The sequence below is a fragment of the Prionailurus bengalensis genome, chromosome D1 (assembly GCF_016509475.1).
Source record: "Prionailurus bengalensis isolate Pbe53 chromosome D1, Fcat_Pben_1.1_paternal_pri, whole genome shotgun sequence".
NCBI lineage: Eukaryota > Metazoa > Chordata > Mammalia > Carnivora > Felidae > Prionailurus > Prionailurus bengalensis.
Window position 1 is genome coordinate 15,999,284 of NC_057346.1, and position 27,121 is coordinate 16,026,404.

Consider the following 27,121-nt stretch of genomic DNA (forward strand, 5'->3'; position numbering starts at 1 on the left):
CTTTGACTAAATTCCCAGCTATGATCTCAAATGCATGCGGGTGGGGGCATCATCTGACCCTGTCTTTGGAGAGGGCGTTAGGGAAGAAATAAACAAGAGAACGGGAAAGAAGGGAAAAGACAGTCCCCCGACTAACTTCTCTTGGAGAAAAACATCAAGGAGGGCAGAGAGTGGCTGATGGGCCCCGATTGGAGTGGCCAGTTCAGAAAACGGAGGGACAGGGGCGTCTGGGTGGCGCAGTCGGTTAAGCGTCCGACTTCAGCCAGGTCACGATCTCGCGGTCCGGGAGTTCGAGCCCCGCATCGGGCTCGGGGCTGATGGCTCAGAGCCTGGAGCCTGTTTCCGATTCTGTGTCTCCCTCTCTCTCTGCCCCTCCCCCGTTCATGCTCTGTCTCTCTCTGTCCCAAAAATAAATAAACGTTGAAAAAAAAAATTAAAAAAAAAAAAAAAGAGAACGGAGGGACAGAAGCATAAGCCTTCAAAGGCAGGAGAAAGCAGCGGATGGGCAGCGTGAGGTGTAAGGGGCTGGGGACCCTGATTTCCACAAGCTGCCTGGGAAAGGAAGCCAGGGCTGAGCCCGGCCTACGGGGAAGGATGTGCTGTGGAGCAAGCAGGCACCCCCCTCCCTTCACCTTTTGAGCCAGCAGCCAGAAGGCAGCTGCTGTGGTTTGGCTCAGCAGGATGTGGGCTGGGGGGCCCAGTGGGAGGCCTCGCCCTGACCCAGCGCCGAGCTCTCACTGTCTACACCCGGCGGCGGAGGCTGGAGCTGTGACAAACCCCAGCAGGCCCCCTTCTCCCTCTCTGCGCTCAGAAACCTCCCTGCTCACCACAGGGCTATTTCTGCGTGTGGCCGTGACCGAAAAGGCCATTCGCGGTTAGCAGCTTGCCACATGGCGTGCACACTCAGCCTTGGCCGGCTCGTTGGGACCCTGTTATGTGTCGGTCCCTGTTAAAGCGACGGTTCTTTGCCTCTGCACACTCAACACGCAGGTTCACCAGGAGACTCTGTGATGCCGACCATCCCTAGCTGCTGATCAGCAACCTGGCCCTTGTGTCCCTTGATGACAGACACAGGGAGGTATGGCTCGGGGTGATCCAAGCGATAGCAGCCCATGTCTAGTGAACGTTGACTATGCTCTAGAAATCGCCCTTAGCGCCTTCCACGCATAATCTCATTTTTAATCCTTTCGACAACTCAACGAGGCAGATAAGACAGAGGTTGCCCTGATGCGGTCAGGGGACTCGGAGAGGTTATTTACTGAAGTTGCACAGCTAGTGAGGGACAGCGCTGGAATGAGCAGCCAGGACTGTCCAACTCCAACGCTCTGAGCAGCTCCGTGTGCCGGCTGTGACCATAGAAAAGTGCTCGCCATTTTCCCGGCTTAAAAGCTCTGCATTCAATCCTTTAGGTACTTCTTCAGCGACTGCTTTTCTCACCACTCGTGTGGCAGACCAGCACTGTGCTGAGCGCTAAGGGGATGCAAACAGTTTTTGCCTTCAAGGAGCTTGCGATTATAGAACGGTGGCCAAGAATGCAGAAGGTTGAACACCAACAGAAAAACAAATGAGATTAAGCGGCCGTGAGGGCTGCGGACAGTGTTCCCGGGAGAAGCCGGGAGAGCTGCCGTGGTAGGGAGAGAGCAACACAGAGAAGAGACCTCGCCTGGGCCTTGAAGGGAAGGATGGGTAGAGCTGGAAGACAGAGCAGAAGGCACTCCACTCACTGACGATGAAACAGGTAACCTGGTAAGTAGGCTGTTAGCTATTAAATACGTTGAACTTATATAGTGAAAAACCTTTCCACAGGGGCACCCGGTTGGCTAAATCAGTTGAGCATCTGACTCTTGATTTCGGCTCAGGTCATGATCTCTTGATTATGAGATCAAGCCCCACTTCAGGCTCCATGCCATGCATGGAGCCTGCTTGGGATTCTTTCTCTCTCCCTCACTCTCTGCCCCTCCCTGGCTCATGATGTGTGTGTGTGTGTGTGTGTGTGTGTGTGTGTCTGTGTGTGTGTGTGTCAAAATAAACAAACATTAAAAAAAGAAAAAAAAAAAACTCTCCACAAAGAAAACTCCAGACCAAGAAGTCTTCATTAGTGAAATCTACCAAACATTGAAGGAAAAAATAATAATACCAATTCTATACAAACTCTTCCAGAAAATTGAAGAGGGAATACTTACGGCTCACTCTATGGAGACCAAACTCATCCTGTGTATGGTTAATTTTATGTGTCAACCTGGCTCAGATATTTGGTCAAACAGACCTGGATATTGTGGTGAAGGTATATGGGGGGATTTATATTCAAATCAGCAGATTCTGAGTAAAGCTGATTATCCTTCATAGTGTGGGTGGGTGAGCCTCATCCAATCAGTTGAAGGTCTTACAGAAAAAGCAGACTGAGGTCCCCTGAGGAAGAGAGAAGGCCATCTCCAGACTGCCTTTGGACTCAAGCTGCAACATCAACTCTTCCCTGGGTCCCCAGCCTCCTGGTTTACTGCCAGCTTTGGACTTGCCAACCTTCGCAATCAAATGAGCCAATTCCTTAAAATAAACCCCCCTCTCTGTCTCTTCTCTCTTCCCTCTGTTCCTTCTCTCTCTTCCATCTCCTACATACACATCCTGTTGGTTCTGTTTCTCTGGAGAAACTTGATGCCAAACGCTGATATCAAAACCAGGCAAAGACACTACAAGAAAAACAAAAAAAAGCCGGCAGACCAATATCCCCTTTGAATAGACGCAAGAATTATTCACTAAGTTTTAACAAATTTAATCTAATAATATATAAAAAGAAGAGGGGAGCCTGGCTGGCTCAGTTGGTGGAGCATGCGACTCTTGATCTCGGGGTCATGAGCTTGAGCCCCATGCTGGATGTAGAGATTACTAAAAAATAAAATACATAAATTCAAAAAATAAACCAACCAACCTACCTATGGCCAATATCACACTTAATGATGAAAGACAATGTTTCCCCCTAAAATCATACATAAGGCAAGAATGTCCTCACTCCGCATCTATTCAACATGATACTTGAGGTAGCCAACGCAATAGGCCAAGAAACAGAAGTAAAATACATCCAGTTTAGAAATTGAATAGTTAAACGGTCCTTATTCACAAACACCATGATCATCTGTGTGGAAATTCTGATGAACTTTACAAAAAAAAAAAAAAAAAAAAAAAAAGAAGGTACTAGAATTAATACGTGATCTTAGGAAGTTTTCAGGGTACAGGATCAGTATACGAAAACAACTGTATTTCTAGATACTATCGGTGAACAGTTGGAAATTGAGGTTTTAAAAGTGCCATATACAATAGCGTCAAAAAATATAAAGTACTTAGGGGGTAAATCTGACAAAAGACGTGTTTGTGTATTGGAAGAGTCAGTATCATTAAGAAGTCAATTCTCCCCAAGTTGGTCTGTAAATTCAACATGATCCAGATCAAAACCCCAGCAGGTGTTCTGTAGTAACTGAGAAGGTAATTCACGTGGGACTACAGAGGACCTAGAATAGCCAGATTACTTTCTTTCAAAGGGGCATCTCAGAGGTGGCTCAGTCGGTTAAGGGTCGAACTTTGGCTCAGGTCATAGTCTCATGGTTCATGAGTTTGAGCTCCACGTGGGGCTCCACACGGACAGTGCAGATCCTGTTTGGGATTCTCTCTCTCTCTCTCTGCCCCTCTCCTACTTGCTCCCACGTGCAAAGTAAATAAGTAAACTTAAAAAAAAAAAAGTTGTATCTCAGCCATTCCACTCCTGAGTATTTGTCCAACAGAAATAGAAGCGTATGAGCCTGGGTGGCTCAGTCGGTTAAGCGTCTGACTTTGGCTCAGGTCATGATCTCACAAGTTGTGGGTCTGAGCCCCACATCGGGCTCTGTGCTGACAGCTCAGAGCCTGGAGCCTGCTTCACATTCTCCCTCTCTCTCTATCCCTCCCCCGTTCACTCTGTCTCTCTCTCGTTCTCTCTCTCTCTCAGACATAAATGAACATTAAAATTTTTTTTTAAAGGAAATAAAATCAAATGACCACACAATAACTTCTATGGTGACTGGTCATCGTAGCTTTATTTGTAATAGCCCAAACCAGGAAATAACCCAAAAGACTATCAGCAGGTGAATGGATGAACAGGCTGTGGTATATCCATACAATGGAATACTACTGGACAGTAAAAAGCAGTAAACTATTGATTGATGCACCAAGATGTGTGAATTTCAAAATAATTATGCTCAAGTGTAAGAAGCCAGACCAAAAAAGGGTACATGTTACATTATTACACTTCTATATAAATCTCGAAAAACAAAAACTAATCTATAATGACAGAAAGCAGATCAGCGGTTGCCTGGAGGGTGGAGGGATAAGGAGAGAAATAAGGGAGGGATTGCATGCAAAGGGGCACAAGGAAACTGTTGACGTTGTTGGATATGTTCATTACCTGTCTGTGGTGTTGTATCACAAGTGCGTACATATGTCAAAACATCAAACTTTACGCTTTAAATACGTGCAGGTTTTTCATGTCGGTTTACCTCAGTAAAGCTATTTTTTCAAAGCACCAAAAAGAGAACCAAAGGGACGCAAGTTTCCAGGAGGGCTCAGGCGGAGGGCAGATTTGTCAACCTTGGCTTCACACTGAAATCACCTTAAGCCGTTTTTAAAGTCCTGATGCCTTAGCCCAAGATAATCAGAATCTCTGGAGATTCCAAAGTGCAGAGGAGTCCCAAGTGCACCCAGTGTTGAGGACTGGAGAGAGGTATAGGGGGATGTAAGAGCATACGAGGAATACAAGTGTGCAGGGCATGGGAAGGGTACAAGCCTTGGTGCTGTAGAAGCCACGGTTAAGTTGCCCAAGGCGGAGGGAGCCCAGTGTGAAAGCAGGAGGCAGGTTTCAGAGGACTACGGTAGTGGGGATAGAAAGGGTAGAAATAAACCGTAACCACGGTCCAAGCATGTGTAAATTACAAGTTCATTCTGTCGCTAACAAAATTAACATCTGCGTATAGCTCGAGAAGATAGTGGGCAGAATCGTACAGATCCCTGGCTGTGTGGTTGTTAATTCTTTCCTCCTTTGGAAACCCTGGTCTGGGGAACTCCCACTCTTATTAAATTGTCCTGAAGTGCTTCCAATTACTCTAACTCAGAGAACGAAAGGGAAGGGTTGCCTTTATGGTGGACAGGAACAAGCATAAGGGCCTCAAAAGAGTCAGTGGCCTCAGCTCTTCCTCTAAACTAGAGACTCTCTGTACTGGAGGTGCTTCAGAATCACCTGGGGGCCGCGTTCTGAGAGGGGGGCCCGAGTGTCTATTTCTTTTTTAATTTTTTTTTTGCATTTATTTATTTTTGAAAGACAGAGTGAGACAAAGTGAGAGTGGGGAAGAGGCAGAGAGAGAGGAAGACGCAGGATCGGAAGCAGGCTCCAGGCTCCGAGCTGTCAGCCCAGAGCCCGACGCGGGGCTCGAACCGACAGACCGTGAGACCATGACCTGAGTCGAAGTCGGACGCTCAACCGACGGAGCCACCCAGGCGCCCCATCGAGCGTCTATACTTTTAATAAATCTCTCAGGCTCCCAAGGTTTCAGAACCACCACTAACCACTAGCTGAAGATGACACGTATTGAAAACATCCCTGGCCCCTGTCCTCTCTCAAATTCCAGCTTTCCAAGTGGTTGAAGAGGAATAACGCATTTGGATTGCTGATGAGCTTCTGATGTTACTTTGTGATGCAGAAGGCAGGGGTGGGACGGGGACAAGTTCTGAGAAGAGGAAGGTGAATGGTATCTTCTATACCGGAGGAAAGAAAGGGTCCTGAGCAGACCTACGTAGAAACCTCCACATCTTGATAAGAAATGGTCTCCTGGGCTCTTGATGTTCCCACCTCCTCTGCTTACGATGTCATGGAAACTTCTGTGTGGCTGAGTCTCTAAACATAGCAGCCCGCCCTCGGCTGTGGTGAGAAAGCCAAGGCCTTTAAGGGGTTGCACTAGGGGGCCGGAGGCAACAAGTGGCCCTGCACCCAGGGAGCCCACCGGGCAGCAAGCACCAGTGGGCCAGATGGGGGTGGGAGAGTGCCCGTCACACGGTCCGTCTGGGGCAGAGGAATGGAAGCAGTGAAGGAAGGACACAGGTGGCCAGGGAGGGCAAGGGCCCAACTGAGGCAGGACAACTCCCGTGCCTTGCCCGGCAGTCTTGAAAAGTCCAGGCACCTGCTGAGGGAGAGAAGACATCTTTATTGGCTGAACAAGGAAAGGAGGTGCAGTCGATGTAGCTGATACTCCTATAAGCCACCGGTCTCCGGTTCACTTCTTCCGAGGCCAGTTTTCACCAAGATGACTGTACTGAGCATCATTCCGATCTCGCAGGGGCTAGGAGGTGAGAAGGGGGAACAGTGAGGCAGGCAGAGTCAGGATTCTCCCAGAGAGGACCCCAGCAGACCCCAGAGATGAGAGCTCCTGCCTGAGTTTTCCAGCCCCCACATCCCCTGTGATGAGTTCCCCACCAGGACCCTTCATCCATTCACATCCATTCATGTCCCCTCCCGTCCCCCCCACCCCCCATTCATGGCTCCTCCCCCTCAGGGCTCACCTGATAGAGCTGGTCATTTCCCAGGAGAGCTTGAGTGTCAGCAGCTAGAAGAACCAGGGAAAAAGAGTCATCAGGGGCCTAGGAGGATGGGACAGTGAAACCCCACGCACCCTGCAGGACGACCGCAGCTGGTGGCATCCTCAGAAGTCCGCGTGAGCGAGATGGGCACAGGTCTTCCCAGAACCAGGTTTAGGAGTCACTGGGAGATTGCAAGAGCGGCTCCCAGATAAGACACAACCCACTGCCAGCCCCATGCTTCGCAGGGGCACACTCACACCCACGACATAAGCGTGCACACACGCACACACACTTTGTCCCGTCCACTTACCCTCAGAGAGCCTTCCGGTCTCATATCCCGCAAAGCAATAGACCCCCAAAGCGAGGAAAAGAGTGGCGATTATGTCCCCGATGATGATGCCGGCCAGGGGGCCTGAGTCCAGTTCCACACAGTTCTGACACACTGAGGGGGAAGGGGAGCCTTCAAGACCAGGGAAGCATCTCTGCCTCCCTAGGGCGGCCCCGGGATCTCTCACACCAAGACCCAAACGTCAGTAAGACCCTTGGAGAAAGGCCTGCTGATGCCCTGGCTACATCCACCTGTGCCCTTTATCCCCAGGAATCCCTGAGAAGAGCCAAGAAGTAATGTCAGCTTTGTAGGAACGTAAACAAGGCGGTAGGCCAAACCTTTCTCCCAACCAAACCTCTACTGCTTGAGTCACAAGCCCCTACTGTTTAGTTTTGTTTTGTTTTTCCTCCAGCTAAGCTCTTTCTCACTCCGAGGGCTCCAAAGCCTGGCTTATACCATTACAAGAGTGAGCCCAGTTTGTTTGGAGAACAGATTGGTCCACTATAGTCCCCTCTGGCTCTGAAGTTCTCATAGCCAGAGGTCCCACCCATTTCAACCCCAAGGGCCCAGAAGGCACATACTTCGATAATATACTTGCGTGTAAGGTATCTTGTCTTGTTCGTATGGCCTCTTGCACGTATACACTCCTCGTGGGTCCAGGATGCGTTTTCCCAGGTCCAGATTTGTATCGTTGCGAAATAGCGTTCCCATCGTTCCCTCCATCCGTATGATGCTGGTGTTACAACTCAGCAACACCTTGTCCTCCAGTTCCTCCACGGATATCTTGTAGGGACTCACTTTGGTGGGGGGGGGGGGGAATACCATGATTCAAGTCAGCTGTTTGATCTCCAGCAGATGCCTTATTCTGCTGAGGCTTATACTTAAAAAGGACCACTTTCAGGGCACCTGGGTGGTTCCGCTGGTTGACCCTTTGATTTTGGCTCAGGTCATGATCGCGCAGTTCGGGAGTTCGAGCCCCGCCTGGCTCTCTGCTGTCCTCGCAGAGCCTGCTTCAGACCCTCTGTCCACCGCCCCCGCACCTCCCCCAGTCACACTCTCTCAAAAATAGATAAACATTAAAAATAAATAAATAAAAGGAAGTCGGAGGGGAGCGTAGGCTGCGGAAGCACCCGAGAAACATGAAAGGCAGAAGAGCGTTCCTCAGCGGAAGATGTCTACATTTGTTCCCCAACAAAACTTCTAGAATTACAAGGAACAAATAGGGGACAAGGAGAAGTTGACCAGGGGGAGGGGAGAAGCTAGTATGAATCACCAGCCCAGTGATCCAGAAGGAGACCCAGGGCAAATGCCATATAAAGATTTTTAGGTTTTCTACCCTTGCTTAGGGGGAGGGGAACAGAAAAACAGTTTTATCAAATTCATTCGTGGGGCTCCATACAAGTCAAGTCTTGTAGGGAGTTTAAAGGCTGGAGGCGTATGTACAGCGTCTTTCTAGATCCCCTAATTGCTTTGCCTGAGAGCATGTCCATAGCCCACAGAGGCCCTAGAATCTGTGTCTCCAATCCCCGGGGAAAGTGGAATCCAGATTTTTCCCTGAACTTCATATTCAGGTACCCGTTTGAATACAAGAGCATCCTCAAGAAAATCCCCCAAAAGAGCTGTTTCTCATGCCTCTCAAGCAGGCCAGGATGATACATGCGTGTGCACTCGCTCAGGGAGATACAGGCACGTCAGAGGCTGCACATCCTACAGTCAGTCGTGTCTCCCACGGGGAACCTGTTTCCAGTGGAAATCCTGGATGTCCCAAAGCGTTAGTCCCAGTTTGCCTGAGGCTGAGACGGTTTCTGGAACAAGGGACTATCGGTTTTAAAACCAGGCAAACAAATGAGTTGATGAGCCTACGACCCTAAATCTGCCCTCCTTCCTGTTCAACCTAAAGCTAACTTTCTCTTTAACTTTCCCCTGAGTGCTGGGTCATGCATGGCTCTTGGTGGTGACAAAGGATGGCCAAATGAGTAAGAGCCCTAGACCCCAGAGACCCTCTGCCCTAGAAGGAATAGTACTCCCTTACCAGCCCAGGCTCAGACCCCTGCAGACCACATTTCCTGCAGAGATCTCTGGCCTAAGGCCTTTAAAAAGACATTCAAGGGCAACATGCATACCTACCTAGAGTCCGTCAAAGCCAAGAGCCTCTCTCCCAAACCCAAGCCCTGGGCTGTATCCCAACCCTGCTCTCCTGACAGCTCTGCCTTGTGACTTGAAGCTAGCATTGAGAAGGACTTTCAAGTGGAGCTCCCTCCAGGTGGTAATGTCCCGCTCCAAGGGAGGGACGTTCTCCAACGTCCCTGAGGTCCCTTCCCCAAGATGCCCCCACCATCTGGAGAAGCCTTACCTTGGGAGAGAAGGACAGACAGTATCAGGCCGGCCAGAAAACTGGAGCGTTCCATTTTCCGGCAGAATTCATTCAGCAGACAGCCCCGGGTCTCAGAATGAGCGGCCAGGGTGAGAGAGGATGCCCTCCCCCAACCGACTCACGGGTACCCGGAAAAAGTAAAGGGGTGGGGGAGGAACTAGAAAACGCCTATTTCTCTGCTCTCTGCCGTTGGTGATGGGAAACTGTCAGGGTAGGGGTAGACTGGGGGTGGGGTAGGAAAGAAGCAGGTGTGAATTGCTCTTTCTCCAAGCAGGGAGCTTGGGGGTGAGGTGGGAGGGAGAGTAGAGACTATGAAAAAGGTTGCCTAGCCCTCCAGGAAGTAAAAGGAGATTTAGAATGTTCGTTCCTGCGTCACTGGTGAAAACCAACAATTGCAGAATTTCTGTCGACAGATTAACTGCATTTACTCACCACCTGAAAACAGCCAGCTCTCAAAACACTGGAGAAAAGCTGCGAGCCCCATCCCATAAGCCATCCCAGAAGGTTCCTCCCACCGCTGGGCTCTCTTGGGACCTTGCCCAAGGTCCTCCTCGAGCAGCCTGGGATCCCAGACTAAGTAGCTTCCCACCAGTAGGAGGCTGGGCTTTGGAACCACCACCAACCGCCCCCACCGCCCTCAGCCAGACATTTGAATCCCGGCTCCAATACTGCCTACCCACTGGGCCTGGGCCAGTCAGGGAATTTTTCAGAGCCCAATTCCCTCAGTATCACAATAATGATTTGGACAAAAGGTTTGCATCGTGCCTGACACATCATATTTGCTCAATGAGAAGTAGCTATTAAAAACAATATGATTGGGGCGCCTGGGTGGCGCAGTCGGTTAAGCGTCCGACTTCAGCCAGGTCACGATCTCGCGGTCTGTGAGTTCGAGCCCCGCGTCAGGCTCTGGGCTGATGGCTCAGAGCCTGGAGCCTGCTTCCGATTCTGTGTCTCCCTCTCTCTCTGCCCCTCCCCCGTTCATGCTCTGTCTCTCTCTGTCCCCAAAATAAATAAACGTTGAAAAAAAAAATTTAAAAACAATATGATTGACCCACAGGCAGAGTGAGCCTTCCCAGGAGACAGGTGGACTTTTTCCCCCTGAGGCCTACGGGGGTCCAAACTCTCTACACTGCCGGAGTTGGACTATAATTTACCCGAGGGCAGAGATAGCGTGGGTTTGGTGGTTCCCTTCTGTATCTCCAATACCTGGCTCCTGTCCGGCACGTAACAAGATCTCTGTACGTGTTTGTTGACTCACTGACTGACCTGCTGAGGGAGATGAACCTTAACATCCTGGAAGCTCTGCTCAGGCTCTGGCCCTTGGAAATATAGGGCCTGTCCCCTCGCAATTATTCTTCCTATTCTCTTCCAGGCAGGCACTTTGTTGATGATCTTGTCTCAAAAGAGCAGTGAAAAATTCCAGAGCAAGGGCCTGGACTGAGACGGGCTTGTGTTCAGGTCTCCAGCCCTGAGCACGAGTGTTCCCACCTAAATTCCTCAGTTCTGGCAACAGCAGCTAGCAACAAGCAACCGGCTGAGATCCTAGCAACAGGTCGTGGCAGAGATGTTTACCTCTCTCACGAAGTAAGGGGCCCAGGCCATCTCCTACCCAGAACCCAAGGGGTTTTCTTGTGCAAGCTGTCCCTGAAATGGGGATCCGGCACTCTCTCCCTCTTCCTCTTGCTACCTCCCATCCTCCACTCCTTAACAGAAAAGCAAAATACATCTGCACCTGCAGCCCTGCTGAGGCCCCCTTCTGCCCACATTTCAAGTAGAGGGTGGAGGCTCACATTCGTGCTTTCTCACAGGGGCCCCAGCCTGAAGGATGCTGGGCGGAGCCAGACTAGCTGCTCAACAGGTCAGCTGGCTGCTAGGGGTTGCTTAGTGCTTCTGCAGGGACAAGACAGACTGGCATGGAGCAGGGGAAGCAGCTGGCTGGCCTCATCCTGGCCGTCACTCTTCTTCAAGGTAAGGGGTTCTGGCAGCCTGGAGGAAGGCTCAGGGGAAGAGATCATCACCAGGCGGGAAACAATATTGGGATCTCTAACCTCAAGCCTACCAGAGCCATCACATTAGAATTCCAAGAAGGAAGGGCAAAAATGAAGCCTCTTACTGTTCTTTGCCAGAGAGAAGCAGTGTCCCTTGAGAGATATGGGGTCCCTGTCTCTTCAGAAGTGAAAACAGAGGACTTTACAGGCTAGAGAGAGGACCCGGATGCCGCCATCTTAGGTCGAATGTAGCCCCAAAGGGCACAGGGCAGGAACCTGAAGAGAAAAAGTATGTGTTCCTTAACGCAGAGCTGGAGTGAGGAGCAGACAGACAGATAAGGCATTTGCTCACTCGGTTGCTCAGCTGGTCAACTGGTCAACACATATGAGTGAGATCCTATTACATAACAGGCTAGAAGGATGTAAGGATGAATAAAAACCTCTGCCCTAGTGAGCTTATAGTCTAACTGGAGAGAGAAGCTTCAGTGTCACCAGATTGAATGTAAGGTGCAGTAAAGGGTGCCTGTATGAATATGCAGTTGGAAATAAACAATAGGAAGTAGATGAACTGGGTCAATGCCTGGAATCTGGACTAGAGCTTGTTCTCCACATACCGGGGGGAGGCTAAAACCACAAAAGTTGTTGAAATCACACAAGTACAATGTGAGATCCCCAAAGAAGAGGAGTGAGGATGGAACTGAGAAGATATTAACCTTTAAAGGGTCATTAGAGAAAAACATCTCGAAGAAGAGATAAGAGGATGATCACAGGGCTGGAATAACCAGATGAGGGCAATACCATCGAAAACCAAAGGAGTAGAGAGCTTCCAGAAGGAAAGGATCACCAAGAGTATGAAATATTATAGAAAGGTCTGCTGATAGAATATATTTAAAAGTTTCAATCTGTGGAATTTGGCAAAATAAAGGAGGGCCATGCCTGATTTATAACAGTTTCAGTGGGGTAGTATGAGAGTGGAAACTGAATGGAAACATGTAGAAGACACAGGGCAGGTGATAAAGTGCACCAAATGCAAACCATTCTTTATTTCTTTTTTCAAGAATTTTCAGTTTGTTTGTTTGTTTCTTTCTTTCTTTCTTTTAATGTTTTTATTTATTTTTGAGACAGAGAGAGACAGAGCATGAGCAGGGGAGGGGCAGAGAGGGAGAGAGGGACACAGGATCTGAAACAGGCTCCAGGCTCTGAGCTGTCAGCACAGAGCCCAATGCAGGGCTCGAACTCACAGACTGTGAGATCATGACCCGAGCTGAAGTCGGATGCTTAACCGACTGAGCCACCCAGGCACCCCCAGACTATTCTTTTTTTTTTTTTTTTAAAGACAATCTGTCCTTTTTTTTTTTTTTTTTTTTTTTTTTTTTCAACGTTTATTTATTTTTGGGACAGAGAGAGACAGAGCATGAACGGGGGAGGGTCAGAGAGAGAGAGGGAGACACAGAATCGGAAACAGGCTCCAGGCTCTGAGCCATCAGCCCAGAGCCTGACGTGAGGCTCGAACTCCCGGACCGCGAGATCGTGACCTGGCTGAAGTCGGACGCTTAACCGACTGAGCCACCCAGGCGCCCCTCCCCAGACTATTCTTTAAAGATGTTTGGATGAGGAGAGTTTAAGTGGTAAGTAGAAAAGGAAATAGGGTCTTAGATGAACTATTTTTGAGTGTGAGAGAAATTTGAGCACGTTTCTAGGCGGAAGGAAACGATAGTAGACCAAGGTCCTGGAGTTGATGTTGGAAGGATGGAGTCAAGAGTGGGCTCAAGGATGCAGAGAAGACAACCTTACCATCTGAGACGAAGAGAAAGGAAGATGGCTTTAGTCATGGGTAGGCATGTAGATGGAAAGGAAGCCAGAGGCATCTACATTCTCAGTGAACTAAGTGGAAGGCAAAGCCACTTGCTGAAACCAAGCTGGGTGATGGCTGAGCGGGGCACTTGAAGAAGACAAGCCACCAGTGAGCTGTGTGAACTTGGACAATGCCTCCTTTCTGGGGCTCTGTTGGCTCACTAGTCAACCTAGGAAATGTGGCTACATGAGCTCTCAAATCCTAAAAAGGAGTAAGACTCAGAGAAGCAAAATCAAAAGATGTCAGCAATCAGGTGGACCCTCTCTCCTATAAAATCTGAGTTAGAATGAGGGACCTCTTTGTCCCTCCCATGGTGACCAGGTGGTCGGGAAGAAAGGCTAGCAAGAAATCTTCTTAACGGTTTGCTTGCTTTCCTTTTTTTTTTAATTCAATCATCCAGTCATTCATGCATTCATTCAACAAATGTAAAGCTCTGACCATGTTCCACATACTGTATTAGGTACTATTAGTAATCCGTTCAGTCCTGCTAGAAGTTCTAAAACAGCTGATTCCTTCCAACCGTTTCCATCATACCTTTTTTTCCCATCATACTTCACTTCTGCCCTATCTGTCCCCGTCACACGCTCTACATCTAGACGCACTACCTCTCTGTCCTTTTCCAACCCGTGTCTTTGCTCGTCTCTTCTTTCTTCCCAGAATGCTCTTCTCTGTCCGGTGAATTCCTAATCATTCTTTGAGGCCCAGCCAAACATCCCCTTCTCTGTTAAGGTTTCCCTGTCCCTCACTCTTGGGCAAAATCAATAGCTTCTACCCCCTTTCATATGCACTCATGGAAGCACTAAAGATAATTGACAAATTCTATTCTATTAATTACATACATATTTATTTTTTCTACTTCACTGTAAACCCTTTGGAAGCAGCAAGTTAGTTCTTGTATTACAGTCTTTTTTTTCCACCCTGATTAATCATGCCAGGTACGTAACAGCGCTTAGTTCATGTTTGGATTAAACTCATTTGAGTTGAATTCCCGTGTCAGTGCTCTGTAGTACACCTACCATACAACTCTACTACCCTGAGTTTTGAGACAGGTTTGAGGGCTATTGAATACCTACCTCGCCTACGGCATCCAGGGTTTCTACAAAAAAACGGATCACCAAGGCTGAGGATTCTAGAAGTACGTACTTTAAAAAGTCTTTACTTAGTGTAGGGGTGGCTGGGTGGCTCAGTCAGTTAAGGGTCTCTTGATTTCATCTCAGATCATGATCTCACAGTTCGTGGGATTGACTCCCAGGTTGAGCTCCATGCTGTTAGTACGGAGCTTGCTTGGGACCCTCTCTCTCTCTCCCTCTCTCTGCCCCTCCCCTGCTCACACTCTCTCTCACTCTCTCAAAATAAATAAATAAACATTTCTTTAAAAAGGTCTTTAGTTGGTAGGGGCGCCTGGGTGGCTCAGTCGGTTAAGCGGCCGACTTCAGCTCAGGTCATGATCTCGCGGTCCATGAGTTCAAGCCCCGCATCAGGCTCTGTGCTGACAGCTCAGAGCCTGGAGCCTGCTTCAGATTCTGCGTCTCCCTCTCTCTGGCCCTCCCCCAGTCATGCTCTGTCTCTCTCTGTCTCAAAAATAAACAAACATTAAAAAAGAACTTTTTAAAAGGGGGGGCTTTAGTTGGTGTAAGCCCGCGTTTGGCCAGAACTTTAGCTGCTAAAAAAAAATAGAGCATTCCAGACTACACAGGCAATACCCTTATGAATATTGCAGTACCGTTCTGACGCTAATCATCCAGAGTTAATATCAGACTCCACGGGTTAAGGGCACACTGTCCCCAACAAGACTGCCCTCATTTTAAATTCCAGGCACAAGTTCAGAGGTTCCCATACCACCTACACTTCTGACACACGGGGTACAAATCTGGAGGGTTCCCAGATTTGATAATATGTTAGAACAACGCACGGAACTCGGGAAAGTGCCGCATTTACTATTACAGTTTTAGTATAAAAAATAAAATCATGATTCTCCATGAAGAAGCACATAAAGTAAAGTCTGAGAGGGCCCTGAACACAGAGCTTCTGTGCTTTCTCCCTGTGGAATCAGAGTACATCACCCTCTTAATACATTGTGTTGACCAACAAGGAAGTTCCACTGAGGTTTTCGGTTGTTGTTGTTGTTGTTGTTGTTTTTTAATTTTGTTTATTTGAGACAGAGAGAGCGTGTGAGCATGGGAGAGGGGCAGAGGGAGAGAGAGAGAGTCTCAAGCAGGCTCCCTGCTCGGCACGGAGCCTAACATGAGGCTCAATCTCACGACCCTGGGATCATGACCCAACCTGAAATCAAGAGTCAGACGTTCAACTGACTGAGCCACCCAGGTGCCTGTGCACTGAGTTTTTATTGGGGTTTCATGACATAGGTATAATTGATTGAATAATTGGCCATGTGATGGAACTCAATCTCCAGCCCCCTTCCCTTCCAGGGCTCAAAGTCCTAGATTACATGGTTCTTGACCAGCCCTATCCTGAGTCATCTCATTAGCATAAACTCATATATGGTCCAAAAGCCCACTAAGAATAACAGACAATCCTATCGCTCATGAAATTCCAAGGCTTTAGAAACTCCCTCCCGGGAATCCAGGACAAACACCAGACACATTATTATACAGCACCCTGAATTCAATTTGATGATTTAGGCTACACTTCAATGAAATAAGTATAAATACCATCCACTCCCGTAGATTAGGATCTCTCTCTATCTTGGCCTCAAATGACTATGGAAATGCTACCTCAGGGCATCTGAATGACTCTATGTCCAGCTAATCCGCTCTCTGCCTTCTATCTCTACAGGTACTCTGGCCCAGTCAAAACAAGGTAGGGTGCATGGCTTCTTTCTGTCCTCAAGTCTCATAGAAATATGGTTCCTACCATCGTGGTCCTACAGGAGTGAGTGATGGAAGGGATGGGATGATGAATGATAAATAGCAAATCTCTCGTTGCCTTCCAGATGAGTGGCCAGTCACGAACAGGCAGTTTTCCTGTAGCTAAGCGATTCATTCTCTAGTTCTTGGAGTGGAAACAGGACACTAGCAGCTACGGCCTATTCAAAGTGAGACTCATGAACCAACAGCATTAGCATCACCTGGGAGATGCCACATTGCAATCCCTTCCCAGAACTACTAAATGGAACCTGAAATTCTCACTAGATCCCCATGTGATCCATGTGCACATTAAACTTTGAGAAGCACTGCTGTAATGGTCTGGTCCTGATACCCCAGGGCAGGGAGAATTCCAGAGGAGAGACCCTTAACAGACCATGGCTTTTTCCCTTTTCAGAAATTCCTGTGGTAAGAGTAAACAGCGATCGAGAAGATGGTTCGGTACTTCTGACTTGTGAGTCACCAGACGAAGATGTCAAATGGTTTCAAGATGGGAAGGAAATGACGCCCCACAAAAAGAATAAAAATATACAGAATCTGGGAAGCAGTATCAAGGACCCTCGAGGGATATATTGGTGTCAAGGATCCAAGAACCGCTCAAGAACACTCCAACTGTATTTCAGAAGTATGTAGTCCCCTTCGGTTTGTTTGTCCTACAATTAATCAGTACTTGCTGTTCTGGCGGGCTTCCTGCCCCCGGGTGGGCGAGTATGGAAATAGACACGAAACCGTTCTGGCTCTCTTAATCTCAGCTTGCCTCTTTTTGAATATAACAACACAGTTCCCCCAATCTTCTTGGAAAAGCATAACCGGCCCTATAAAGCCTGGTTTGGTTTTGGATGGACCCCCACGGATTGGAGCAGTCGGCTTTTGCTGCTATAAACTGAGTTGGTGTAGCTAGGGGAGACAGAGGAGATTATAAGGTGAGCGGCAATCAAATGTAGAAGGCAGTTGACCACGGAGAAGAAGATCTGATCTTCCTTCTATTTCATATAGTTCCTGGTGGTAAGACTACATGGGCTTGCTTCCCCAGGACACCTGGGCCATAGAAGGACATCAAGAAGTATTGCATTCTTAGTGCAGGCGTCCTCCCAGGCAATTCCTTTCCATACCATGCACAGAGGAATCTGCAACCCTAAATATAGGCATTATCACTTGTAGGCAAGAGAAAAAGATTCAGAAGAACCACTTTCACACCCTGAAGGACCTTGTCCCTCCCTTTCCCCACAGTGTGTCAGAACTGCATTGAACTAAGCGGAGCCACCATATCCGGCTTTGTCTTCACTGAGATCATCAGCTTTGTCTTCCTTGCTGTTGGGGTCTACTTCATTGCTGGACAGGATGGAGTTCGCCAGTCAAGAGGTAAGAAGAAGGTTCTTGAATGAGAGAGGAGGCCACCTAGGACCCTCAGTTTCCTTCCTACCGACATAGACCCAATAGAAGAGACGAGGTAGGCATGCGTTGTGGACGCGCACAGTTGGGTGAAAAGGACACCGCTTTTTCACAGCATGCATGCCCGTCACAAGATCCACCTCCCTCTGATTTTCCTCTGTGTTTTTAAAAAACTCTTCACTGTCGTAAAACCTACATATAGAACAATGCATGAGTGACAAGCATACAGCTAAACAAAGCAAACACACTCATGAATCCAACACCCAGTTCAAGACCGAGAATATTACCAACACCCTAGAAGTCCCCTCTGTGGTCAATTCCGGCCTCTCCCTAGCCCTCAAAGTGAGCACTATCCTGACTTCTAACAGCATTGATTAATTTTGCCTGTTTTCACTCCTTATGTCAGTGGACTCATACAGCAGATACTCGCGTGTGTGTTTCTTTCACTCAAAAACATGCTTGTGAGATCTATCTGTATTCTCGTATGAAGATGTATTTCACTAATTCTCACTGCTAGCTAGTACTCTAGTGTGTGAATAGAACCCAATTTATTAGCCACTCTACTTTGAGTGTTTTGTTTATTTTTTGTGCAGCTTCGGACAAGCAGACTCTGTTGTCCAATGACCAGCTCTACCAGGTAAGGGAAGGGGAAGTGAAAGAGACATTGCTACAATTCGGGGTAAAATTTGGAGGGGGGCGGGGGGGGGACAAGTTATTTGGAGGATACCGTACAGATAAGGAACTACTTAGGGCATACCAGATGATCACATAGTTACCCTTTGAGGAGAACGGATGAAAGAAAAAGAAGGGTTGAAAGAGACTGAGGTCAGGATCTAGTGAGAAAAAGTTGAAGGACACGCTGACAGGGACACACAAAGAAACTGTATACAGAGCCTCCCTTCCCCCTTGTCCCGTCTCCACCCCCAGGACAGGGAAGCACCCCCTCCAAAGGCTTGCACGTGAAAAAGCATTCAATAAATATGCATCAAATTAATTCAGAGAGGGGGAGTGAAGATGAGTTTATGACCGTGCTGTCCTTTTTAGCCCCTCAAGGATCGGGAAAATGACCATTACAGCCACCTTCAAGGAAAACAATTGAGGAAAAATTGAACTCAGGACTCAAAGTAGGTGTGTTCTTCTATACCAATTCTAAGAAAATACCTTTCCTTTACCTGCCCTTCCGACTGCTGCCAAGTCTGTCTCCTTTCCCCAACCAGCTCTAAAGCTTAGGGGAGAGTGGGTGACTGATAATTCTCTGTGGTGCGGGACTGCTCTGTGCATTGTAGGGTTTTTAGCAGCATCCCTGGCCTCTGTCTGCCAGATGCCAGTGGTGCCCCCAGCCGTAACAATCAAAAATATCTCCACATAGGGACGTCTGGGTGGCTCAGTTGGTTAAGCTTCCAACTCTGTGTTGACAGCTCAGAGCCTGGAGCCCGCTTTGGATTCTGTGTCTCCCCTCTCTTTCTGCCCCTCCCCTGCTCGCTTGCCCTCTCTCTCAAAAATAAATAAACCTTACTTTTTTTTCTTTTTTTTTTTTTTTTAATCTCCAGATATTTCAAATGTCTCCTCCAGGGCAAAATCACCTTTTGTTAAGAACCACTGACCTCTATTAACTTTCAATCAACCAATCAATCAATCAGAAGTTCTGATCCAATCAAGCAGGAAAAGTGTCTATCAGGAAAACAAGACCCAAGCATTATTTGTTTTTCTGAACCCACCCCAATTTTTCTTTTTTCAATCCAGGTGTCCTCCCTTCTGGATAGGTCTCAGGAACATAGCAATACGTTTTGGAGCACTCCTAGCTGAGAGAATCTCAGCCCTAAATCTAGATTCAAGTTTCCCAAAGGCGACAAATGGAGAAGAAAGGCCATCAGAACAAATTTGGATTTTTCTCAAAATCAAACAAAATTAAAGGAAAATAATATGTGTGGTGTTGCAGGAGCGCCACCTATTGGAAGGTAGTTTTTCTGTAAAAGAAAATTGAAAAGATCTAATAACCCCCTCTATTTGAATATTATTTTTTAAAGTTTTAATTTTTGTTTACTTTTTATGTGTGTCATAATTTACTTGGTTTAAATATGCAGTGAAAGGTCTCCCTCCACCTCTATCCCCAGCCATTCAGCTGTCCTCTCCAGAGACAAAACAACATACTAGTTTCATATGAGGTGTTATAAATCAGAGTATTCTAGGCATACACAAGCAAACTCTTAAGTACACATTATTCTCCCTTTCCCTATTTTTCACACCAATGGTATCATACTATCTACATCTTGCACTTTCACCTAATAAAACCCTAAGATTGATGCAGCTGGGTGGCTCAGTCAGTTGAGCATCTGACTTTTCATCTCAGCTCAGGTTATGATCTCATGGTTCATGAGTTCAAGCCCCACGTTGGGCTCTGTGCTGACAGCGTGAAGCCTGCTTGGGATTCTCCCTCTCTCTCTCTCTCTCTCTCTGCCCCAACCTCTCTCTCTCTGTCTCTCTGTCTCTCTCAAAATAGATAAATAAACTTTTAAAAAAAAATAACCTTAAGATTATTTCATATGAATAAGTAAAGGAACTTTTTTTTTAATGCAGCCACATTGTACAGATACGCTATATTTTATTTAACCAATGCTCTACTGATGGACATTTAAGTTGCTTCCAATATTTTGTTCTTACGATGCTGTAATGACTAACATTGTATAAGTGTCATCTAAAAAAAATAATTGTATTGAGGTGTAGTTTACATACCATAAAATTCACTCATTTTAAGCAATTTCTCCTGTTCTCCGTGTTAGAGAATTTACTCAATTGTACCATCATCACCATAAACCAGTTGTAGAACATTTTCATTGCCTTTCTTCAGATTCCTTGTGCTGTTTCCAGTCATTCCCTGTTCCCACCCTCAGCCCCAGGCGATGACTATTATCTTTTCTGTAGCATCAGATTTGCCTTTTCTGGACATTTCATATAAATGGAATTATACAAGCTGCTCTGGACATTCTCATGTTAATCTTTGTGTGGGTGTCTTCATTTTTCTCGGGTTGATTCATGGGTGTGAAGAATTGCTAGGTTGTATGGTAAATCTCTGTTTAGCTTTTTAAGAAACTCCCTGTACCATTTTACATGCCCACTAGCAATGGGTGAGGGTTTCTGTTTCTCCACATCCTCACCAATATTTGTTACTATATATTTTTTTAGTATAGCCATTCTCGTAGGTATAAAATGGTATTTACTGGACCTTTAATTTGCATTTCCCTAATGACTAATGATGTTGAACATCATTTCACATGCTTATTAGCCTTTCTTACATCTTTCGTGAAATGTCTATTCAAATCTTTTTTTTTTTTTTTTAGTTTTTTTTTTTTTTTTTTTGGTCTCACTGTTGAAAGAGTTCTTATATTTTTTGAATACAAGTCTTTTATTACAAGACATTATTTGGAAATACATCTACCAGTCTGCGGCTTGCCTTCTCATTCTCTTCATGGTGACTTTTGAAGCACAAAGAAATCTTAATTTTGATGAAGTCCATTTTATCCATTTTTTCTCTTATGGATTGGGCTTTTGGTATCATGTCTAAGAACTCTTTGCCAAACCCAAGATCACAAAGATTTCTTCTATGTCTTCTTTTTACAGTGAAAATTTCCATAGTTTTAGTTGTGACATTTGAACATGCTTAAGACTATTTGTAACAAATACAAATAAATGAAATTTGGATTCTGTAATGTGTTTGCACTTGCAATTTTATTAAATATTGCCAAATTGCACTTAATGGAGGTTGGACCAGTATATACTCCTAATAATAATAATGGAGAGTGTCTTCTACTCCATACTTTTTGAGCTTTGCCAATCTGATAAGTTAAATATAGCATCTCAGTGTAGTTTTAATTTACATTCTTCTTATAAAAAATGAGAGCCACGAGTTTTTCCCTCTCATGATATATAGGCTCATATCTTTTTATCTTTTTCTTATTGACTTGCAACAGCTCTTTACATATGTGGGAAACTAGATCTTTTGTCTGTGATATTAGTTGCAAATATTTTTCCAACTTTGGTATTTGTTCTTTGACTTAATAACGATTGGTTTTCTGTGCACATTTTACAAATATCTGCATATAATGCAGAATTCATTGGTCTTTTATGGCTTCTAGGTTGTTTCCTTTTTTTTTTTTTTTTTTTTTTTTTTTTGAGAGTCTGGATGACTTTATTCTTTAAATGGTTTTACCCTGGGGCGCCTGGGTGGCGCAGTCGGTGGGGCGTCCGACTTCAGCCAGGTCATGATCCCGCGGTCCGTGAGTTCGAGCCCCGCGTCGGGCTCTGGGCTGATGGCTCGGAGCCTGGAGCCTGTTTCCGATTCTGTGTCTCCCTCTCTCTCTGCCCCTCCCCCGTTCATGCTCTGTCTCTCTCTGTCCCAAAAATAAATAAACGTTGAAAAAAAATTTAAAAAAAAATAAAAAATAAATGGTTTTACCCTTCTCATAGCTCAGGTGAGACTGAGAGCACTGACCCGGGCTATCCCTCTCTCCATTGTCTGACCAGTCACAGAGAGAAGCCACCAGGATGCTGGCAGAGTCTGACGGCCCTTCTGGGGATGGAGCTAAAGGGGCCTCCCCCAGTCAGGGGGTACTTGAGCTCAGCTGCAGTGGGCGACAAAATGGGGTCGACAGATAGGTGACAGAGAGCTTCAGATTACCTCACAGGGTTGGACAAGGGCTCGGGATGGGACGCAGGGACCCTCGGGGGCTCACAACAATTACTGACCTAAGGAAGGGCCTAGGAGAGGGAAAGGTGAAGAGCTTGTGGGGAGGGACAGAGCAATTCAAAGGAGGGCACAGAAGAACTTCTTCTCCCAGAAGAGGTTCTCCAAAGTGGGCACAGGGGTGATGAGGGGATCCTCGCAGGAGTGGGCATCACAGTAAGCCATCAAGTCTGCTGCTGCCTTGAACACCTTTATCTGGCACAAGGTGGCTTCACTCTTAAGCTGTTCCACCATCTTGCGGGCTTGCTCAGTACTCATTGTGCTGTTCACAGGAGTCTCCACTTTCATCCTGAGGCCACCGGCAGCGAGGGCCCTGTGGAGTAGTCAGTGGGGTGCACAAAACCTGCCTGAGATGGGTGCCCCACCTTGCAGGAAATTGCACCTGAAAGTATCTACTGCGGCAGCAGAAACAGCTGATAGAAAGAAGGCCACTGGGGAGGGTCAGGGCACAGGTCCCTCGAGGGCTGGACCCAGTTCCTGTAGCTCAAGCACTCTAGGCTGTTTCCTATTTAGAAAGATCTTCCCCATTTTAAGATTATTCTTTTAAGAATTTTTTCCTATGAATTCCACCAGCATTTTTATGGTGTCATTTCATACGTTTAAATCTTTGATCCATCTTGAATTAATTTTAATGCAAAGGCCAAATATATTGACTAATTTTTAAACTGTATAGCTATCCAGTTATTCCAGAACTATTTTTTTTTAAGTTTATTTATTTATTTTGAGAGAGACAGATTCAGCATGAGACGGGGAGGGGCAGAGAGAGAGGGAGAATCCCAAGCAGGCTCTTCACTGTCACCGCAGAGCCCAACGAGGGTCTTGAACCTATGAACATGAGATCATGACCTGAGCAGAAACCAAGAAGTGGACCCCTAACCAACTGAGCCACCCAGGTGCCCCTTGGAACTATTTTTTGAATGATCCATCTTGTGCCTATTGATTTTAAGTGGTGTCACCACTCCAATTTCACCAGACAAGTACATTTACAGTGTTGTGCAACCATCACCACTATCCATTTCAAGGACTTTTCATCATCTCAACCTCTGTACCCATTAAACAATAATTCCCCATTCTTCCCTTCCCCCCAGCTCCTAATAACCTCTATTCTGCTTTTCTATGTCTATGAATTTGTCTATGCTAGGTACCACATATAAATGGAATTACACAATATTTGCCCTTTTGTCTCTGGCTGATTTCACATAACAATGTTTTCAAAGTTTACCCATGTTACAGCATGTATTAGAATTTCAGACTTTTTAAGGCTGCATAACAGTCAATTGCAGGGATATACCACATTTTGTTTATTCATTCATTCGTCCCTGGACATTTTGGGTTGTTTCCACCTTTTGGCTAGTATGAATAATTTTGCTACGAACATTGGTGTACAAGTACTTGTTTGAGTCTCTGCCTTCAATTCTTTGAGGTTTATACCCAGCAGTGGAATTTATTGCATCATATGGTAATTCTATGTTTAACTATTTGAGGAACCACCAAAAATTTCCCCAAAGTGCTGCACTGTTTTACATTCCCATCAGCAACGCTCAAGGGTTGCTATTTCTTCTCGACAACAACACATATTTTCCTTTTTTTCTTTTTCTTTTTTTTTCCTTTTTTCTTTCTATTTATTTATTTACTTATTTATTTTGGTAATAGGCTTCTTCCTAAAGAATGTGAGGTGTTATTTCATTGCAGTTTCAATTTGCATTTCCCGAATTAGCGACATTGAGCATCCTTTCGTGTGCTTATTGGCCATTTGTATATCCTCCTTGGAGAAATGTCGATTCAAGTCCATTGCCCATTTTTGAATCACATTGTGTGGAGTTTTTGTTGTTGAGTTGTAGACGTTCTTTATATATTTTGGATGTGAATCCTTTGTCGGATATATGATTTACAAATATTGTGTTTCATTCTATGAATTGTCTTTTCACTTGCACTCTTGAAAAGTATGCTGCTTTCACAGCCTTTGTGTACCTCAAAGTAACCTTGTAGCATGCATATTGACACTTTACAGCAAGAAAAATAAAATCCAAAGCTACCGTCACACTGCCTGACACCTAATAAGAGCTCAAAATTTTATGTTATTATTATTGTTGTTATTGCTGTTGTTGCCTCATAGATAATAATAATCTATGAAGAGCAACAGAAGCCGCTTCAAAAAGGCACGACACTCGTATTTCACCAAGCTCCAGGCGGCCCCGCGGACACCCCACCTCCCCCAATGCTGTCTTTCTCAGCCCCTCCTCCAGCCCGGCCCCGCCCCCCAGGAGCCCAGAGGGACTTCCGCCCCGCCCACCAGGCTGACGCCTGCGCCGTCGAGGTATTTGCGCGCCAGTTCCCCGAGCTGGGCGGCACACCCTGTTTCCGGCGCCCGGATGAGATTCCGCAAGGCCTGGCGCCTGGTCGTGATGTAAGCTCCGGTTGTCGTGCTGAGTCGGAAGTGGGAACCCTTCGGCCGCTAAGACTTCTGTCGTGTCGTCGCTGCTGGCCTTTCAGGCTCTGGTAAGAGAGGAAATAGCTTCAGGGGAGGGGGTCGTTGAGTCTGCGATGGGATATTTTTCTCCTAGTTGAATGCCGCTCCGGGCCTCTGCACTTTTGCCTCCAAATTCCTCCTCCTGTGCTTTCCTGACCCTTGACCCTGTCCTTCATGAACTTCGACTCTGTCTGATTTGGGAACCCTTTACAGTGCCCCCAGCTTCTGGCATCTCTCCCCTTCTTTGCCATTCCCTTCCAGGAAAAGGCCAGAATACTGGCCATGCGTTATCTTTGACTTCCTTCCTCTGGAATGAGCGCCGAGTGGGTGGGTCTCCTTCCTTGCCGCGAATCCCTTATGGAACCTGGAGGGATGACATGTAAAGCGTAGACAGCAAATAGCCAGATACCAAAGAAGGTAATATTGAGCACGGGACGCAGTAATCAAGCCAGCTGAATACATATGGCAAGATGGGGACATTTCTTCAGCCACCTGATCAGCTCACTACTCAGAACTCTCCTGGCACTCTGCTTCGTTCTCCCTCAGTAAAAGGGTGTAGAAGACACTAATAAGATTGCGTAACCACAGCTCGGGAGCTTATATTTGCTGGGTCTTCTCTTTGGGATCAGTTTTTCACTCCCAGAACAAGGATGTGTTTAGTCTCACTGTTTTGCTCTCACATGGGAGTCCTCCTGAGATAAAATGGGACCCAGGAAAGAATGCTGTCGGCTTTTTAACTTGATGAGATCCTTCTAACTTGCTGAAATGTTGTTAGGATCTCTTGCCACATTATCAGGACCTGAAAGGATTTGGGCGTGGAACATATAACAATGAAAACATTTTAATTCTTTTTTGGTTTAATGTATGTATTACTCACCAGGACAGAGACCTTACTGAGTATGGTTTAGTAGAGCTTGATTTTGCCAATCCAGTTTTATGAAGTATTCTACATATTTCTGTTTAAAAGCATTACTAAGTCTGATGTTAAAACATTTGTGTGCTCACCTTTTTAAGAGCTGACATTAGTCCTTAGGGATTAGCAGTACGGTTCATAAACAAAAGATTGAATGGAGGTGGGGGTGAAAGGATTTTTGTAGGGCTGGAAATAAGTAGCTGTTATAGATGTAGACCCTTGCAGGGAGTATTATCTGAGTGAATTGTGTTTTTAAGTAGGAAATATTAAAAAGGAATCAAATCCGGGGCACCTGGGTGGCTCAGTCAGTTGAGCGTCCGACTGCTGCTCAGGTCATGATCTCAGTTCGTGGGTTCAAGCCCCACCTCGGGTTCTGTGCTGACAGCTCAGAGTCTGGAGCCTGCTTTGGATTCTGTGTCTTCCTCTCTGTCTGCCCCTGCCCTGCTTGTGTTCTCTCTGTGTCTCAAAAATAAATAAATAAACATTTAAAAAAAAAAAAAAAAGGAATCAAATCCAAAAGCTCTTAAGGGTTGGTGGTGCCACCACCAACAGGATGGTGCTGTATCTCTGTATGGCAGTTGAAAACAGAAGATTATAAATAATCCGTGCCATTGAATATTAAAACAAAATATGAGGGTTCCATTTTATCATATCTTTTGGAGTGGGTGATACCTAGGTGCTCTTAACATTTGTGAGACCATTGATCATCTCCACAAAGACTCCCATCAAGTGATCATTCCTCCCTTTTCCTATGAAACTTTTCTGTAAGTGGTTACTCAGTATTTGCCATTTGACTACGACAGTAGCTTGTGCACAGAGTTGAAGTTCATATGAAAAAGATGAACTTAGTGAGGACAGGCAAAAGCTTTTGTTCTTCAAAAAGACACATAGCGGAGATGACAAGAGATTTATTTCCGTCTGTACCCTACACATGCGGAGATACCAAAGAGCCACAAGTGTCTGGCCCGGAAGTTTGAGCTGCTACTGTGACCCAAGACACATAGCAAAGCCCTTGTAGGATCATGGGTGTTGCTATTGATTACAAGGTCAGGAGTAATTACATGTAAGGTTAAATCATTTGATAAATATGTATGTGGGATTTTGTGATGGTGATATATAATGCCAGACACGGAAGAAAAACTAATCAGACATGAAAATGTGCTCAAATTGCTTCCTGTCTAGCAGGGTAGAAGATTTGCATTAGGAATACAGCATAGAAAGTTATAAATCCTATTAATATAGGTAAAATGTAATGGGAAGCTAGCTTCTTTTTATAATATGACAGTATAGTATTGAGAAAGGAGGAAATAATGCCATCTATTATCATAAACCCTGTTCATTTGTCTTGATAGTCTTCGGATCCTATCTTTTCATACGTTCTGTATTCCTAGCTTTCAACTTCCTTTCTACAAACATGGTGCAGATGATGCATCATCTCCTTTGTATTAAACTAAACTCTTCTCGATTGTGGGGGTTTTCTTTAATAAGATCCTATTTTTAAGTAATCTCTATACCCAATGTGGGGCTCAAACTTAGAACCCTGAGATCAGGAGTTGCATTCTCTACTGACAGAGCCAGCCT

The 27,121-nt window shown here is 46.0% G+C and overlaps 4 protein-coding genes across 9 annotated transcripts in view; 2 read left to right on the forward strand and 2 right to left on the reverse strand.

The window, feature by feature from the left end:
- Positions 1-6,201: 6,201 nt before the first annotated feature.
- Positions 6,202-9,736, reverse strand: CD3D (CD3d molecule). Of its 2 annotated transcripts, XM_043579476.1 has the most exons (5): positions 9,276-9,722; positions 7,504-7,719; positions 6,905-7,036; positions 6,577-6,620; positions 6,202-6,356 (listed from the first exon to the last, which is right to left on the reverse strand). In XM_043579476.1, exons 1-5 carry the CDS (start codon positions 9,328-9,330, stop codon positions 6,291-6,293), a joined length of 513 nt encoding a protein of 170 aa, XP_043435411.1. In that variant the 5' UTR covers positions 9,331-9,722; the 3' UTR covers positions 6,202-6,290. The 2 variants fall into 2 exon arrangements, with proteins under 2 accessions (XP_043435411.1, XP_043435412.1); XM_043579477.1 differs by lacking the exon at positions 6,905-7,036 and having other exon boundaries at positions 9,276-9,736.
- A 1,359-nt stretch (positions 9,737-11,095) lies between these two features.
- On the forward strand, positions 11,096-19,459 carry CD3G (CD3g molecule). 4 transcript variants are annotated; one of them, XM_043579480.1, is made up of 7 exons: positions 11,096-11,264; positions 15,936-15,959; positions 16,422-16,649; positions 17,255-17,386; positions 18,010-18,053; positions 18,461-18,544; positions 19,160-19,459. In XM_043579480.1, the coding sequence occupies exons 1-6, from the start codon at positions 11,210-11,212 to the stop codon at positions 18,524-18,526; spliced, it is 549 nt and encodes a 182-aa protein (XP_043435415.1). In that variant the 5' UTR covers positions 11,096-11,209; the 3' UTR covers positions 18,527-18,544; positions 19,160-19,459. The 4 variants fall into 4 exon arrangements, with proteins under 4 accessions (XP_043435415.1, XP_043435416.1, XP_043435414.1 ...); XM_043579481.1 differs by having other exon boundaries at positions 18,461-18,540; XM_043579479.1 differs by having other exon boundaries at positions 11,098-11,264; positions 18,461-18,540; positions 18,967-19,459.
- A 2,411-nt stretch (positions 19,460-21,870) lies between these two features.
- Positions 21,871-22,929, reverse strand: LOC122482482 (guanine nucleotide-binding protein G(I)/G(S)/G(O) subunit gamma-3-like). Its single transcript, XM_043578803.1, has one exon. The coding sequence runs from the start codon at positions 22,443-22,445 to the stop codon at positions 22,218-22,220; it is 228 nt and encodes a 75-aa protein (XP_043434738.1). The 5' UTR covers positions 22,446-22,929; the 3' UTR covers positions 21,871-22,217.
- A 1,556-nt stretch (positions 22,930-24,485) lies between these two features.
- UBE4A (ubiquitination factor E4A) overlaps positions 24,486-27,121 on the forward strand; it is a 35,781-nt gene continuing 33,145 nt past the window's right edge. For both annotated transcript variants that reach the window (XM_043579488.1, XM_043579490.1), the window contains exon 1: positions 24,486-24,656. The gene's annotated coding sequence lies outside the window, so the exon portion shown is untranslated. The remainder of the gene's footprint in view (positions 24,657-27,121) is intronic.

Excerpts from the sequence above, each read along its gene's own strand:
- CD3D (XM_043579476.1), bottom strand. The coding sequence starts at position 9,330 with ATGGAACGCTCCAGTTTTCTGGCCGGCCTGATACTGTCTGTCCTTCTC. Across the intron at positions 7,037-7,503 it reads CACGCAAGTATATTATCGAA|TGTGTCAGAACTGTGTGGAA; the intron begins GTATGTGCCTTC and ends CTTCCCCCTCAG. Across the intron at positions 6,621-6,904 it reads GACCGGAAGGCTCTCTGAGG|CTGCTGACACTCAAGCTCTC; the intron begins GTAAGTGGACGG and ends TGGTTCTTCTAG.
- CD3G (XM_043579480.1), top strand. The coding sequence starts at position 11,210 with ATGGAGCAGGGGAAGCAGCTGGCTGGCCTCATCCTGGCCGTCACTCTT. Across the intron at positions 11,265-15,935 it reads GGCCGTCACTCTTCTTCAAG|GTACTCTGGCCCAGTCAAAA; the intron begins GTAAGGGGTTCT and ends CTATCTCTACAG. Across the intron at positions 15,960-16,421 it reads TCTGGCCCAGTCAAAACAAG|AAATTCCTGTGGTAAGAGTA; the intron begins GTAGGGTGCATG and ends TTCCCTTTTCAG.
- LOC122482482 (XM_043578803.1), bottom strand. The coding sequence starts at position 22,445 with ATGAAAGTGGAGACTCCTGTGAACAGCACAATGAGTACTGAGCAAGCC.